General features: G+C 47.0%; 1 protein-coding gene across 4 annotated transcripts in view; it reads right to left on the bottom strand.

Annotated features, from left to right (window-relative positions):
* Positions 1–11946, bottom strand: part of LOC119957425 (phosphatidylethanolamine-binding protein 4) — a 581902-nt gene extending 569956 nt beyond the window's left edge. For 2 of the 4 annotated variants that reach the window (XR_005458803.1, XR_005458802.1), the window contains exons 1-2: positions 11827–11945; positions 10576–10707 (exon numbers count right to left, since the gene is read on the bottom strand). Coding sequence is in view for 2 of the 4 variants with exons in the window: in XM_038785482.1 (XP_038641410.1) it covers positions 10576–10707; positions 11827–11852 (158 nt within the window). In the remaining 2 variants the exon portion in view is untranslated. Of the gene's footprint in view, positions 1–10575; positions 10708–11826 lie in introns of all 4 variants that reach the window. The other 2 variants (XM_038785482.1, XM_038785480.1) reach the window with 2 other exon arrangements.
* Positions 11947–17936: the final 5990 nt, after the last annotated feature.

The raw sequence follows: 17936 nt of genomic DNA, 5'->3' as shown, positions 1-17936 counted from the left end.
TTTAAAGCAGACCAAGCAGGCCAGCAGCACGGTTCGATTCCCGTACCAGCCTCCCCGAATATGCGCCGGAATGTGGCGACTAGGGGCTTTTCACAGGAACTTCATTGAAGCCTACTCGTGACAATAAGCGATTTTCATTTTCATTTTTCATTCAAGGACAAAACTCCATTCGCTTTCTTAATCACCTGTTGCACCTGTAAACCAACTTTTTGCAACTCATGCACAAGGACCCTCTGCACAGCAGCATGTTTTAATACTTCATCATTTAGATAATAATCCCTTTTGTTGTTATTTCTACCAAAATGGATAACCTCACATTTGTCAACATTGTATGCCATCTGCCAGACCCTAGCCCATTCACATAAACTGTCCAAATCCCTCTGCAGACTTCCAGTATCCTCTGCACTTTTTGCTTTACCACTCATCTTAGTGTCGTCTGCAAACTTGGACACATTACACTTGGTCCCCAACTCCAAATCATCTATGTGAACAATTGTGGGTCCAGCACTGATCCCTGAGGGACACCACTAGCTACTGATTGCCAACCAGAGAAACACCAATTGATCCCCACTCTCTGCTTTCTATTAATTAACCAATCCTCTATCCATGCTATTACTTTACCCTTAACGCCATGCATTCTTATCTTGTGCAGCAACCTTTTGTGTAGCACCGTGTCAAAAGCTTCTGGAAATCCAGATATACGACATCCATTGGCTCCCCGTTATCTACCGCACTGGTAATGTCCTCAAATAATTCCACTAAATTAGTTGGGCACGACCTGCCCTTTATGAACGCATGCTGCGTCTGCCAATGGGACAATTTCCATCCAGATGCCTCGCTATTTCTTCCTTGGTGACAGATTCCAGCATCTTCCCTACTACCGAAGTTAAGCTAACTGGCCTAACCTGCTGCAATAACCTGTAAATTTATGAGGTAGAGTTCCCTCATCTCTGTGATGCCCAAGGGAGGCAAAGCCGGAAAGAAATTGCCCAGACTCAGGCTCTGAAGTCTCCCACAGATCAACTGGAGGTAAGATGACGGAGGCAGATTCTTCTCCAGGCACTCCACGAACGGTTGAAACACTCAGCAGAATTCTGGCAGTTGAGCTTGAGATATATCGACAGTGCTTGACCTTGGATCTTAAAAGATCGAACGATGAGGTCTTGGTCCCTTTTGATCAGCTCTCGGGATCACCAGCCAGACCGTCAAAAGACAAGGAGCCACGATCCAGGGGGTGGAGACTGCATTGTCTGGCCATAGTGATAGGATCACCTCCTCGGAATTCGACCTTGCCGCTGTGATATGAGGATAACAGGACAGTAACATCCAAGCTTAATGACCTGGAGAACAGATCCAGAAGACAAAATGTTTGTGTTCTGGGGTTATTGAAAGCCACACCCCGACTCAGTATTTCTCAGACCTGTTCCATAAAATGGTGAGCAAAGTACTTCTATTCTCCCTGTCTCTCCTTCCGCCCCCTCCACCCACCATTTGCTTCGACCCAAGCCTCATTCTGAAGGTCCAAGGTTTCACAGCTTTAAGAAGGAGCTGGTGCCACAGTGGACAAATGACCACTGGGATTTTACCTGGGAACGTCACTCTATCAAGTTATACCAGGACACAAATGCAGACCTGGCAAAGAAAAGGGTCACCTTTAACAAAGTGAGACCTTCCCTGTGTAAGAATTAAGTCAACTTTATCTGGCCCGCATTAGTGCAACATTCCGTGAAAAAGGCTATGGATGGAATTTAACCGAAAAAATTCTCAGTGTATTAGTTTCCCGCCAGCTCTGCTGGCGAGCTCCCCACCGCCAGCAAATGACACTTATAGTCACTTTTTGTGCCCTGGTTGTTTCTCACTGGTTTAGGCCACACTTAGAATTTTTTCAGCACTGCAGAGCTGAACTCACTGAGCCACCATTTTGAAAAGGTGCCCAGATATCCACGTGAGCTTTTGGGTGCCCTATCCATGCGCAATGTCACACCCATACAGATGGGCATGACCCCACAACCCCCCAAATGAGGCCACCCCACTATGGGGTCCTTGGGGGGGCCCCCTTCTTCAGGTTCCATCACACCCCTCACAGGAACCCTTCTCCCCCCCCCCCGCCTCCCTAACCTCCGAGTTCCCGACTTATCTGCTCTTCATACACCCTCTCCACCCTCCTTTATTGACAATGGTTCCCCTCAGGCCCTCACCCTTGGCAGTGCCACTGACACCCATGGCAATGCCAGGATGGCAGTGCCAAGATTCCAGCTGGGCAGTGCCAAGGTGCCCACATTCCAAGGGAGGACCAGTGAGCCACCCTGCACTATCCCTGGCCACCCAGGGGCCTCCAATGGCCTGGGAGAACCCCCGGCTGCCGTTCCGCCTGGTCCACGTTGGTGTGGATCAGTACTGAACAGCTCCCGGCTGCAGCCTCATTGGGGAGGCTGGTAGATACCGGGTAAGCTGACCTTTGTGGGTCTGAAACCTACGCAGGCACGCATGATTTGATCACGCCTCTTTTGAGCAGGATTCTGATTCAGCACCTCGCAGGACTTGGGTAAACCCGTGTGGTGGTTGGTGAGGGGCTGGTTTAGCTCAGGGGCTGGTTTAGCTCACAGGGCTAAATCGCTGGCTTTGAAAGACGACCAAGCGGGCCAGCAGCACGGTTCGATTCCGGTACCGGCCTCCCCGAACATGCGCCGGAATGTGGCGACTAGAGGCTTTTCACAGTAACTTCATAGAAGCCTACTCGTGACAATAAGCAATTTTCATTTTCAGATGTAAAAGCTGCCGGGAAGCCCGTGGGAGGCCTCTGCTGGGATCTACCGGCCACGTAACACTCTCGCTCGAACTTAACGCAGCCAGTAGATCACAACCTGTGTTTTGTCTCATCAGGATATGCAAACTCCTTTGTCCAGAAGCACAATTTGGACTCTGTTTAATTTGATCTAAGGCATAATGTGTGGGCACATTTCATGTCTTTTGTGTGGGTGCATTCTTCATTACCTCAGTTGTACAGGAGGAATTTCTACTGTTCGCTCTTTACCATAGCCTCGGTTTTTCTTTTCGTTATTACCATTTAGAGCAATTGGGCCTCACTCAATTAAATTATTCCAGCCTGATCAACAATATTAGAACAGACTGATAGAGATGGGACAATCTTCTTCCCTCTTTGGCTGGCGTGATTCACACAAAAAAATGAACTTACTCCCCAGAATTTTCTTTTTCTTTCAATACCTCCCCAGTTTCCTGCCCAAATCCGTTTCTATCAAGGTTAATAAATTGATATCCGCTTTCATCTGGGCAGGCAAGTATCCCAGCTCGACAGTGTTCCACTCCAGAGGGAAAGACAGACAGGAGGCTTTGATCTCCCAAACTCATTGTTTTATTACTGGGTCGCCAATATCCAAAAAATCCTATCCTGTGGATCAGCGATCCCGGTTCAATCTGGGGCCAAATGGAGGCCTGTTCATGCACAAAATCCACTCTCCCAACCATAGTTATTGCACCATTGCTCTTTTCTCCTGCTAGATTCTCCTCAAACCCGGTGCTGGTTTCCTCTCTTAGAATGCGGAGACAGTGTCGACAACATTTTTTATTTTCAAATATTTTTATTTGTTTTTGCATTTATATCCAACAACATTGCAAGGAACAAAACAGGAAAAAAAGAGGGGGGAATGAACAGGTATAAACACATACGGTGGAATTTAGCTGAAAAATTTCTCAGTTCATCTGTGGCGGGTTTTTCAGGGAGTTTCCCATGCAGCTCTGGTGGCGAGTTCCCCACCGCTAATCAATGACCCGTAGTTACTTTTTTGGGCACTGAGGAGCTGAACTCCAACATCAAGCCTTTTTGAAATGAAGCCCCGATCTCTAAATTAGCTTGTGGGTCCCCCACACCTCTGCCCATGGGCAATGTCACCTCCCCAGGCATACACATGGGCACTACCCCAGATTCCCCCCCAAATGAGAACAGCTGGCTATGGGGTCCCTGGAGGCCCTCTTTGTCAGCCCTCGCCACTCCCCCTTAGAGGACCGCTCCTCTAGGACCCCCACCCCCCCCCCCCAAACTCCCAGATGCACCTATTTACCTGCCTTGCACCTCACACCCTTCAAAGCGCATCCCCCATCCACCCTTCTTTCATGGAAATGGCCCCCTGCTCATGCTTGTTTTGGTCAAATATGTACTGTGCACTACCTTTAGCTGCATTAGGCTCAGCCTGTGCATGAGGAGGTGGAGTTTACCCTCTGCAGTGCTTCAATAAAGAGTTCTTCCCCTACCTCGATGCCCAACTCCTCTTCACACTTTTCCCATGTCCCATCCAGCAGAGCCTTACCTTCTCTAGCAGTTATCCGTACACATCATTGCAGTTACCGTCCCCTAGTTTGTCCGATGTTAGAAGTCTATCCAGTAGGGTGTGTCCAGGTAGCTGGGGGAACATTGCGGTCTCCTTGCGGAGGGAGGCTCATTGATCAATGTACCAGAATTCATTTCCTTTCGGGAGCTGCAGCTTGTCCATTATTTCCACCACACAGGGTCACTGCACTTCTGTTTACGTATCGGTCTCCTTCCGTCAGTACCCTTTCATCTTGATTGCACCTTTTAAAGGAGCCAACCATTGCTGCAGGGGTGTATTTATGGTAGTTGCAGATGGAGGGGCCATAGTGCACACTGCACCCAGATTGAAATTGTGCCCCAGTTGATTCCACGTCCTCAATGTGACCACCACCACCAGGATGTCTGAGTACTTGGCTAGGGGATGTTTTGTTATGCTCTTGACGTGGCATAAGCTGCTTCCTTGATGTGCACTCTGACAAAGGAAGGTTCAGACTTGGAGATAGCTTTAACACATTTATTTAAACGGTTTACAATTCTCCTACTTGGATTTGACTCTCCCGTTAATCCTGCTATAGCTACTCAGACTGACGAACCAGTCTGCTACAATCCACGTGGTGGGTGTGGCATGTTCCAAATCAACCCTGTGTACTCACTGAGTGTCTCCACTGGAAAGAGGAAGATCATCTGTGCTGTGTCCTTTTATATGGGTTGGTGTAATGCCCTCCTGTGGTAGTGTCACCTCTATGTGTATCGTGAATGCCCATTGGTCGAGTCCTACCTTACTGACCTAGTGGTTGAATGTCTATGTGTCATGTCTCTGGTGCTCCCTCTAGTGTCTAGCTAGTCTACGTGTGTTTACATTAACCCCTTGTGTATTTACAGTGATGCATATCACCACATCCTCCTTTTTTGTGTTACATATTTTCTGTACAGTGCTAAAGAAAATTGAACAAACTAGGTAGATAAGTGATGCTGTGTACAAGTTACGATAACAGTGATCATTAAACAATAAGTCCAAATCATATGTATGAGTCCAAAATTCATTAATTATTATGGTTGAGTGTCTTTCTTGTTTGGTTGGTGAGGCGCTGATGTTGAGGTGGTGATGATGTGGCATTGCATTGATGTTGTGGCACGCCGTCAGTGTCCCTGTGCGTAAGGAACCAAGAAGTGGTCACATCACTTTGTGGTCTGATGGAGTCTTTTTTTCTTCCAATGCTTGTGGTAGCGACGTTTGCAATCTGTGTCGTCCTGCCATGGTATGTCATTGTACTGAGCTGAGCAGTAACAGTGTCCCTCATGGGCAGAGTTGTACCATGTCGTACCAGTTGTAGTTCCAGTGGCGGTGTTTGTCGTGCTCGAGGACCACACTCTGCAAATAATATGAGTCCTTCACACAGTTACTTGTGTCAACGTGCTTTGTGGCATCTGCTGTTTTCTTGAGCGTGCTGTCACTGAGTTTGCGGCGCTCCCCGTCTGTAGTCATGTCCGGCTTACTTGAATCAACATTGGCTTGTCGATTCTCCCCGTCTAGAGTCTGGTCTGTTTCACATGAGTCAGTTTTGGTTTGTCGATGCTCCCTGTCTGGAGTCATTTCTGGTTCACCTGTGTCAGCTGAGGTTTCTTGATGCTCGACGTCCGGAGTCAAAACATTGAGGAATGCATTTGCTTGTGGAGAGGCTCGAGCGAATGAAGTTTCAAGTAACGTGGTGTCACCGGAGTCACCAGTAGTCTCACTGTGATTGTCGAGTGCCTCTGCACACACTAGCTGAGGTCTGTCACATTGCACATCTTGTATGGGAAGTGGGATGCCGTCGTCACTTGTCGCACATACAGTGGGTAGAGCCTCAGTGTGTTCTTGTCATTCACTTGAGCTGGGTAAACCGTCAAGCGTCTTCTTGCTGTGCACTTGAGCATGGCAGACTGTCATAGTCTTTCTGTTGTTCACTTGAGTGTGGCAGACTTGCATCGTCTGCTGCTGGTTGCTCAGAGGAGGTTGCTAGACCCTCATGGTCTTGTTCATGCAAGGACTGCGCTTTGGAGTCTTGCTTTACTTCTATCGTGGAGGCTTGTGACACTGGAGTCACTTTCTGCGTGGAGGAGTGCAGTTGTCTCGCTGTGGAGTCTTTCATTGCTTTCTGTGTGGAGCCTGGGACCCTACGTGGTGTGTGGACCACTCTCTGTGTGGAGTCGGGGACTCTTCGTGGTGCGTGGACCACTCTCTGAGTGGCAGCAGGCAGCTCTCTGTGGGCTTGTACCGCTCTCTGTCTCTTGACGTCAGGCCGCAGCATAATCCTGCACTCACGAGTCGGAATGTCGTATATGCTGGGCTGAAGATTCCCCAATCCGAAGAACTCGTCGTCAGGGTCGTCAATGTACAACACGTCCAGTTGCGGTTCGGATTTGGTACTGGGGTAGCCACCCCCCAAGGTGAAACCTTCATCTGAGTCGTTGTCTTCCAAGACCATATCATCATGTTTTGTGTCGGAGCAGGCATTGGGCTCGCAATGGCCAAAGAAGAATTCAAGGTCTGAGTCATCAGCGCTGAGTCATCACCAACCAAACAAGAAAGACACTCGACCATAATAATTAATGAATTTCAGGGACTGTTTCATCTCTTTGGGCGGTGCTAACTGCTTGTTGCAGGGTTCTGCGGACGTTACTTTCAGCTACTGATTGAATTTCAGGCATTGTGCTGTCGTTCCAGGTGAAAGAATCAGGTTTTACGGCTTTAAATTTTTTTTTCATGTTTTGGAACATTTCCCCTTTAAGTGGCCATGGTCTGGGGCTTCTGACGTCATGACACGTGTGACGTAGGTCGTAGGAAGCGATTGGGCATGCGTAGATCGCAGTTCCTTTACTTGGGGCCTTTTTCTCAACTGCGCATGTGCAGCACCTTTACCAAGATGGCTGCCAATCAAAACTGCAGATTTCTGCTGCAAGCCTACCTCGTGGTGAGTTTTGGCGCCTCTTTTACTGTTTTTTCTTGTATGTCCCTCGCAGAATTCTTGGAATTTGTCCAGGACTGCCTGGAAATCGCTCTTGTTTTGCCCCTTTGAGTATTTGAAGGTCTGGAAGATTTCAGCTGATGCTGGACATGCGATGGTAAGTAGAAGCTTTATTTTTTTCTGCATCCGCCACGCCATCTCGGTCGGAGGCTACCAGGTACATCTCGAATCTCTGCCTGAACCTACACCAGTTTTCACTGAGATTGCCTTGGTACCTGAGCTGCTGTGGAACCGGAATCCCGAACATCGTCTTGCCTGGGTGCTGTCGCTGGTTGTCACTGTTTGCTGAGTTGTAACTATATGGATTTAACAGTCACTCCTGCGTACCATGTTTTGTTATACTCTTGACGTGGCATAAGATGCTTCCTTGATGTGCACTCTGACAAAGGAAGGTTCAGACTTGGAGATAGCTTTAACACATTTATTTAAACTGTTTACAATTCTCCTACTTGGATTCGACTCTCGTGTTAATCCTGCTATAGCTACTCAGACTGACGAACCAGTCTGCTACAATCCACGTGGTGGGTGTGGCATGTTCCAAATCAACCCTGTGTACTCACTGAGTGTCTCCACTGGAAAGAGGAAGATCATGTGTGCTGTGTCCTTTTATATGGGTTGGTGTAATGCCCTCCTCTATGTGTCACCTCTATGTGTATCGTGAAAGCCCACTGGTCGTTTCCTATCTTACTGACCTATTGGTTGAATGTCTGTGTGTCATGTCTCTGGTGCTCCCTCTCGAGTCCCGCTAGTCTACGTGTATTTACATTAACCCCTCGTGTATTTACAGTGAAATGGGAATGGGGCTGTGGCCAGTGCTCGGAGGGTAGTAGCCGTGCAGGAGGTCTTTCCATTCTGCCTCCGGCTCTTTGATCCACCTCCGAATCCTTTAGCATCAGCCGCCCAGTGATCGGAGATTCGGGAGGGGCAGGCCCCCCCATATTCCTCCTTCTTGGTAACACTTTCACGGATCCACAGGTTCTGCCGCCTCCCCCCCCCAATGACCCCCTGTCCCCCGTCCCACACACACAAATGCGAGGACTAGTTTGCCTACCTTGGTGAAGAAGACCGTGGGGATCAAGATCAGGAGGGATCTAAACAGGAAAAGGAATCATGGCAGCATGTTCATTTTGATTGTCTGTAGCACAGTTGCTTCACCGCTCTAGGGTACCAGGTTCGATTCCCGACTTGGGTCACTGTCTGTGCGTGCTCCCCGTGTCTGCGTGGCTTTTCTCCGGGTGCTCCGGTTTCTTCCCACAAGTTCCCAAAGAATTGGACATTCTGAATTCTCCCTCTGTCTACCCGAACAGGTGACAGAATGTGGCGACTGGGGGATTTTCACAGTAACTTCATTGCAGTGTTAATGTAAGCCTACTTGTGACACGAATAGAAGATTATTATTACTTAGACACCGTCAGGTGACAGGGATTTAAGGTATAGCGTTGAAGTTATTTGCTGTTTCCTATGTTTCGCAATAACTCTTGTTCTGTATCTGTTTTGCTTTGCTTACTGTTTCCTTTGTTGTGTTATTTGTTATTTATTGAAAATCTAATAAAATATATTTTTTTAAAAAGAAGAAATCAGACCTCATGCAATGTCATATGTCTATCTCTTTAACTTTGGTCAAATCAAAGAAAGGGAGAAAAGTATCTCGTCCAAATTCAAAGGGTTCTATATCATATAATTATACTTATATTCACTCCAGCCCTATCCTTCTGCAGATATCATCTCTGAATTACCATGGACGCAATTCAGAGGACTTGAGTTAAAGTCAGCTGAACGGCGTGCTTAGATGGCTGTTTTTCAGCACTGCATTCAACGGCATTTCACAGTTTTTTTAAGCCTCGACAAGGAACTCCCCGTTGAGGCCACTAGTTAAGTCATTTCCTGCACTGGATATGTAATCGCGGATTGGGGTGTCATTTTTAAAGGCAGCCCCCATCTTTCATTCCCCCCCCCCCTCCCCCCCCCCCCCCCCCCTCCCCGGCAGCCTCAGAACCCCCACCCTACTTCACGCAACTTACCTCTGCCAGGGTCCTTGAGCCACCCCCCCCACCCCACCCCACCTCTAATGGGCCCAACACCTGTCACAGTTTACCTGGCACTTGGGCACACTGGCAGCACCAGGGTGGCACTGTCAGGGTGACCGGGTGGTAGTGCCATGGTGCCAGGCTGGCAGTGCCACAGTACCAAGGTGCCAGAGGGAGTGCCAGCTTACCACCCTGCCCTGTCTGTTATGACTAAACCACGTTCTGTACTAAATGACATCCCGGCAAGCTTTCCCGGGGCGGCGAATGAATCCCGAGCCCCAGGTGAAGCCATCAAACGTATATTTAAATGAGCATTATGGCTCCTTTAAATATGCCCGCCTGGATCTCACCCAGTGAGAATGAGATCCAGATTGCAACACCTCATGAGATTTCATTAAATCGTGCGGGACGTTTTGAGCATTGCAAATCTCGCGGGAGGCCATCCTGACACCAAGTCGGGCATGACAAGGCCGGTGAATGGTGCCCCATGTCATTCTGACTTGCAACGTTCATTGTCTTCATTGTTCTCATGCACGAAGTGCTTTAACCAGAATTTGACAATGAGCGATGTCTGATACTGATTGGTTTATTTTGTGATTGCCACTTGTTCATTCAAAAATATTGAATGAAAAGTATAAAATAAAAAATGGGAGAAGACGCACGGACAGATGAAAATTTGATTAAAGGGCAGCACGGTGGCGCAGTGGTAGCACTGCAATCGCACGGCGCCGATGGCCCAGGTTCGATCCCAGCTCTGGGTCACTGTCCGTGTGGAGTTTGCACATTCTCCCTGTGTCTGCGTGGGTTTCGCCCCCACAACCCAAAGGTGAGCAGGTTAGGTGGACTGGCCATGCTAAATTGCCCCTTTATTGGAAAAAATGAATTGGGTACTCAAAATTTTAAGAAATAAAAATTTGATTAAAAGGAACAAAATCAAAATGAAACTGTTGAGTTAATTGTTAAGAGCCTGCACTGCAATGTAATAACTCTTCACTGGCTCTTCAGCGAAGTCTCCATCTATATTAAAAATATGTCTCTCAATCAAAAAGTCACAGTGTAACGCGATTATAAGATGTGCGAGTACTGCTTTCAATCAATTGCTTCTCCCTGTATTGCGATTCCCAGATGTCCAGAAGATGGGTGTGAGCCCATTTCAGCAGCCAATTACATGATAAAACCTCAGTTACTCCATCCCGATTTCACTCTCACTTGCCTGCAAATACTGCTGTCACTCATTTTTTCAATAACACACATAGATTCTTCATCAATCATCGAAGAATATACTTGCTGGTGAAAAATAAGGTCCAGTCCAATCAGAAGAACAAGAGTCGTAGGCCACTTCATGCTGAAAAATAAAACAACACATTCACTCTGTGAGCCCTTGTGAAACATGATGCAGTTTCTGTGCTTTTAAAGATGTTCATTACAAGTACGGACTATCACCTGTGAATACTGGGGTCTAAAATTTGAGTCTTAGTCTCAATGGACGTAATAAGCAGGAAAATCAAAATCTTTAAAAATGGATATGGAAATTCATCCACTGATTGACTGATGTGAAAAATTGATTTGTTGAAAAATGAAAAGAAGCTGGGAATTACATGTTTCTTTCTGCTGGCCCTGAGGGTTACTGGGGTAAATATTGTCCAACATTGTAATACCAGCAGTAGTTATATACCAGCATGCACAGTAACATGCGCCAGGGTAATGCACACAAGATAATCAAGGTAAGTCACTGACATCCATCCGCTGAGGTGTTGCTATTGTGGTAATATAATAAGGGCCTAGTTTTCAGGCTGATTAAATTGGATATCCTAAATTAAAGAATTGGGCACTTTAAATTTAAACCACAGTCTGTTCCAGCAAGAAGCGTGCAGAATATCCGACTTGAATCCAAATAGACAGAACTCTGACAGGCTGCTGGGGCATGTTTGGAGCAATCCCTGATAACCCATCAAGCAATTATCGTTCCTACTTGAGATGCATTGGCCTGTTGCCCACAGTTCCTGATAACCCTTCAAGCAGCAAGCAATCATCGCTCCTCCTAGGGTGGGCTCAGGTGCCATCAACTAGACCATTGGGCGCTGAGACCCTGCCTCTCAAGACTCCATTGGCAGAAGGCCAAGGGCAGGTGAAAAAAGGAGGTGGGTGGCGACAGGGGGATAAAAATAGGCATTCTGGACATCTCGGAAGCGAAGAATCGAAGCGGAGACACAAAATGGAGGGGGGGGGGGGTGTATACCAAGAGCAGACGAGACAAGGAACGAAGGAAGCCAACAAGGAAGAAACAGCCAATGAGAATCACCTTCGCAAAGAGGAACCAGAGGGACTCAGGGATCGGATCTACAGCATACCAAACCACCTTTGCAGGTAGTAAAGTCGAATCCTGGGTTTCCTGTATATATAGAGGATAATTTATGGATTAACTATGTTTAATAAAGTGTGTTGCACTATATCTGTGTCTTACTTTGTTCTCCTCATAAATAAAGACATCTGGTTAAACTTTGATTAAGGAGCTGGTTGAAGTATCTGAATTGGACAGATACAACCCTATGTAATCAGTTGTTCTTCGCTCCCTAGCACCTCTCGACTACTTTCACAGCTGGCAAGGATACGGGTCAGAGAGCATGAAAATCCACGATGATATTCCTGGTGCTGTTAGCTCACAAGGTGAAATCACTGGCTTTTAAAGCAGACCAAGCAGGCCAGCAGCACGGTTCGATTTCCGTGCCAGTCTTCCCGGACAGGAGCCGGAATGTGGCGACTAGGGGCTTTTCACAGTAACTTCATTGAAGCCTACTCGTGACAATAAGCGATTTTCATTTCATTTTCATTTTCATCTTATTTCTTCTGTGGATACCTGAAAGATATAAAGTCGAAAATGGCAAAGAACGTCGTACAGGTTATCTTGGGTTGCAGGGGTATTATAATGCAGATTCTTCAGAAGCAATGACTTGGCGAGTAACACAACTTTTGAGCAGAGTCACACTGGCAACTGACTGATATTCATCACCAAACTTCAGCAGAAGAGTGGGAATTCCATCACACCTGGAAACGTGAGTGGTGTAAGGGGTGGGGCAGGCTACACGGAATCCATCTTTTACTTGTGGACTCATTACAGTCCAGAGCAATTCAGACCATTGGTTCAGATTAAGTTGACATACTTCGTCCACTGTAACCTCTGAGACACATTCTGACAGTCTTCTTCAAGATCATGACTGCAGCAGTATCGCAGCTATGCCAGGAACACAAAAACTGATGCAGTTGCACTTCAATATCCTGTATCATTCCAAACAGTTGGCGTGGAATACCATCAGCAAAGCTTCACATTTTACTTGTGGAACTCTCTGCCAAACAGCGCCTGGATGTCTGTTTCATGCACAGAAATTCAATCATAGTTCAGCATTACTTCTGGGCAGCACGGTGGCGCAGTGATTAGCACTGCTGCCTCAAGGCACCGAGGGCCCACAATCAATCCTGGTCCCAGGTCAACATTCGTGTGGAGTTCACACATTCTCATGTCCGCGTGGGTCTCACTCCCACAATCCAAAGATGTGCAGGGTAAGTGGATTGCCCACGCTAAATTGCCCCTGAATTGGGAAAACCAAAAAAAAAGTTAAGCATTACTTATTGCACCTGCATTGGTAGAGCACACAGAGGCTGGTTCTCCGACTAAATTTCTCTAGACCATTGAAATGCTCCAAACAAACCACCAGGATCAATTTTGAGAGTCATCTGTTCTTGTTGCAGCTACCCCGGCTGTAACCTGATGTTATTCCACCACGTTCCAATAAAAATCGGAAGTTTAGTGATTGTCCGTCTTGCCCGCCATTGCTGCACTCGTTTGTCCCACTCGCTCCTTGGTGTTTATTCATTTATGTTCTCACATGCAAGTTGACAAACTTCGTATTGAGCAGTGACAGTTCACATATTTCATCAGATCATTTGTCCTGAGGTAATAGTACACTGTGCAATTTGCCAACATTGAAACTAATTTCAGTTCAACTGCAGGGTGATATCATACTTTGCGTGGTAATAAGCCATGCCCCAAAGTAATTTTCTTCCCGATGTCAGTTCAAGCTAATTTAATCGCCCCTGTCAACAACTCATCACATCCCTCCGTTTAAGTTTCCTCTCAAATTATACTCGGTTGATTTTTTTTGCATGTTGCTCGTAGCTGTATGCACATCACACCTCTCGAACGTTTCCCTCAAATTATCACTCCCAATCTTGGTTTCCGCGAATCAATTTCTTTCAGGGCCATGACCACATATTCCAGCTACTTCACCAGATTAAGCAGTGTTGATCCCGACAGTACAGATTTGGTTAATTAAAAGTGAACTGGGGAATTGCACGCGCCGACAAGCTCTAATCATCTTCGCTGTCGTTTTAATTGGATTAATTGCCCGATATCCACCCTTGGGAGCTTATGAAACCACTAGACCCTCTTCGTTGACAGCAGTACAATACTGTTCTTTATCCTATCCTGCCTGTAAATTAAATTTAAACCCAAGCAGGAAGATGAAATTATGATAATCAATGGCATTTCTATTTAATTTGAAAGATTTGTACACTTGGTTGTCGACATTTGAAATGTACAGTCAAAAATATGGGAACTATTGGAAAATAATTACAGATGAAAAAGGTCATTTGATTGATTATAATTCATCCATCCAGAAACTCTTTACAAAGAATCTTACAGCCCATTAATCGTATGCCTTTTGAAAGAGTTGCCAAATAAATTCTACGTTCCCAGTCTTGTCCATCGTCTTTTTTCCTTTTCATTTTCATAAATATATCAAATTCCTTTTCAAAAGTCACTCTTAATTTTTTTTTCAATTCATTTATGGGATGTGGGCGTCGCTGGTTAGGCCAGCATTTATTCCCCATCCCTAATTGCCCTTGGGAAGGTGGTGGTTGAGTTGTCTTCTTGAACCGCTGCAGTCCATGAGGTAGGTGTAGGTACACCCACTGTGATGTTTGGGAATTCCAGGATTTTGATCCAGCGACAGTGAAGGAACGGTCAATATATTTCCAAGTCAGGGTGGTGAGTGACTTAGAGGGGAACCTCGAGATGGTGGCGTTCCCAGGTATCTGTTGTTCTTCTGAATGGTAGTGTTCGTGGGTTTGGAAGGTTCTGCCTAAGGAACCTTGTTGAGTTACTGCAGTCCATCCTGTGGATGGTACACACGGCTGTCACTGTTCATCGGTGGTGGACGGTTTGAATGTTTGTGGAAGTGGGAGCAATCAAGCGGGGCTGCTTTGTCCTGGATGGTGTTGAGTTTCTTTTTTTTTTATAATTTCAAGTACCCAATTCATTTTTTTCAATTAAGGGGCAATTTAGCGTGGCCAATCCACCTACCCTGCACATCTTTGGGTTGTGGGGGCGAAACCGACGCAGACACGGGGAGAATGTGCAAACTCCACACGGACAGTGACCCAGAGCTGGGATCGAACCTGGGACCTTGGCGCCGTGAGGCTGCAATGCTACCACTGCACCACCGTGCTGCCCTGGTGTCGAGTTTCTTGAGTGTTGTTGGAGCTGCACTCATCCAGGTGAGTGTGACGTATTCCATCACACTCCTGACTTGTGCCTTGTAGATGGTGGACAGGCTTTGAGAGGTCAGGAGGTCAGTTACTCACCATAGGATCCTAGCCTTTGACTTGCCCTGGCAGCCACAGTATGAATATGGCTAGTCCAGTTCAGTTTCTGATGAATGGTAACCCCTAGGATGTTGATTGTGGGGGATTCAGTGATGGTAATGCTACTGAATGTCAAGGGGCGATGGTTAGATCCTCTCTTGTAGGAGATGGTCATTGCCTGGCACTTGTGTGGCGCGAATGTAACGTGCCATTTGTCAGTCCAAGCCTGGATATTGTTCAGGTCTTGCTGCGTTTGGACATGGACTGCTTCATTATTTGAAGAGTCGCGAATGGTGCTGAACATTGTGCACTCATCCGCAAACATCCCCACTTCTGACCTTAGGAAGGAAGGCAGGTCATTGATGAAGCAGCTGAAGATGGTTGGGCCGAGGACACTACCCTGAGGAACGCCTGCAGTGATGTCCTGGAGCTGAGATGATTGACCTCCATCCACCACACCCATCTTCCTTTATGCCAGGTATGACTCCAACCAGTGGTGAGTTTTCCCAATGATTCCCATCGACTCCAACTTAGCCAAGGCTCCTTGATGCCAAACTCGGTCAAATGCTGCTTTGATGTCAAGGACAGTTACTCTCACCTCACCCCTGGCATTCAGCTCTTTTGTCCATATATGAACCAAGGCTGCAATGAGGTCAGGAACTGAGTGAACTTGGCGAAACCCAAACTGAGTGTCCTTGAGAAGGATATTGCTGAGTAAGTGCCGCTTGATAGTACTGTTGATGCTATCTCTTTGCTGATGATGGAGAGTAGACTGATAGGGCAGTAATTGGCTGGGTTGGATTTGTCCTGCTTTTTGTGCACAGGACATACCTGGGCAATTTTCCACGTTGCTGGGTCGATGAAATGAAATGAAATGAAAATCGCTTATTGTCACAAGTAGGCTTCAAATGAAGTTACTGTGAAAAGCCCCTAGTCGCCACATTCCGGCGCCTGTTCGGGGAGGCTGATACGGGAATTGAACCGTGCTGCTGGCCTGCTTGGTCTGCTTTAAAAGCCAGCAATTTAGCCAGTGTAGATTGGATTGGATTTGTTTATTGTCACGTGTACCGAGGTACAGTGAAAAGTATTTTTCTGCAAGCAGTTCAACAGATCATTCATGGGAAGAAAAGGGAATTAAACAAAATTCAAGAAAATACAAGAAAACACATAATAGGGCAACACAAGATATACAATGTAACTACATAAGCATTGGCATCGGATGAAGCATACACGGTGAAGTGTTAATGAGGTCAGTCATTAAGAGGGTCATTTAGGAGCCTGGTGACAGTGGGGAAGAAGCTGTTTTTGAGTCTGTTCGTGCGTGTTCTCAGACTTCTGTATCTCCAGCCCGATGGAAGAAGTTGGAAAAGTGAGTAAGCCGGGTGGGAGGGATCCTTGATTATGCTGCCTGCTTTCCCCCGGCAGCGGGAGGTGTAGATGGAGTCCATGGATGGGAGGCAGCTTCGTGTGATGGACTGGGCGGTATTCATGACTCTCTGAAGTTCCTGGAGGTCCTGGGCCGAGCAGTTGCCATACCAGGCTGTGATGCAGCCTGATAGGATGCTTTCTATGGTGCATCTGTAAAAGTTGGTACGGGTTAATGTGGACATGCCAAATTTCCTTAGTTTCCTAAGGAAGTATAAGCGTTGTTGTGCTTTCTTGGCGATAGCGTCGACGTGAGTGGACCAGAACAGATTTTTGATGATGTGCACCACTAGGAATTTGAAACTGCTAACCATCTCCACCTCGGCCCCGTTGATGCTGACAGGGGTGTGTACGGTACTTTGCTTCCTGAAGTCAATGACAAGCTCTTTAGTTTTGCTGGCATTGAGGGAGAGATTGTTGTCGTTACGCCACTCCACCAGGTTCTCTATCTCCCTCCTGTATTCTGACTCGTCGTTATTCGAGATCTGGCCCACTATGGTCGTATCGTCAGCAAGCTTGTAGATGGAGTTGGAACCAAGTTTTGCCACACAGTCATGAGTGTACAGGGAGTAGAGTAGGGGGCTAAGTACGCAGCCTTGCGGGGCAGTGGTATTGAGGACTATTGTGGAGGAGGTGTTGGTGTTCATTCTCACTGATTGTGGTCTGTTGGTCAGAAAATCGAGGATCCAGTTGCAGAGTGGAGAGCCAAGTCCTAGGTTTTGGAGCTTTGGTACGAGCTTGGCTGGGATTCTGGTGTTGAAGGCAGAGCTGTAGTCAATAAATAGGAGTCTGATATAGGAGTCCTTGTTTTCAGGATGCTCTAGGGATGAGTGTAGGGCCTGGGAAATGGTGTCTGATGTGGACCGGTTGCGACGGTATGCGAATTGAAGTGGGTCAAGGCGTTCCGGGAGTATGGAGGTGATGCGCTTCATGATCAGCCTCTCGAAGCACGGTAGCATGGTGGTTAGCATAAATGCTTCACAGCTCCAGGGTCCCAGGTTCGATTCCCGGCTGGGTCACTGTCTGTGCGGAGTCTGCACGTCCTCCCCGTGTGTGCGTGGGTTTCCTCCGGGTGCTCCGGTTTCCTCCCACAGTCCAAAGATGTGCGGGTTAGGTGGATTGGCTATGCTAAATTGCCCGTAGTGTACTAAAAAGTAAGGTTAAGGGGGGTGTTGTTGGGTTACGGGTATAGGGTGGATACGTGGGTTTGAGTAGGGTGATCATTGCTCGGCACAACATCGAGAGCCGAAGGGCCTGTTCTGTGCTGTACTGTTCTATGTTCTATTACAACTGACGTCAGGGCCACCGGGCGGTAGTCATTGAGGCTCCATTGTTCTGATTCAAAAGCCACTTGTGATAACAGCCTGAACCACATTCCATAACGTATGCAAGCCGAAACATTTTAGACTGTGTCAAAAAAACAGTTTAAATTATAGTATGATGAGATGACATAATGTCTTAATTGTTGCAGATAAGCAACAATTGGAAGTGGCGTTGCATCGTAAAGAT

Source organism: Scyliorhinus canicula, chromosome 26 (assembly GCF_902713615.1).
Source record: "Scyliorhinus canicula chromosome 26, sScyCan1.1, whole genome shotgun sequence".
Lineage (NCBI taxonomy): Eukaryota > Metazoa > Chordata > Chondrichthyes > Carcharhiniformes > Scyliorhinidae > Scyliorhinus > Scyliorhinus canicula.
This window is presented reverse-complemented; position numbering and strand designations above follow the sequence as displayed.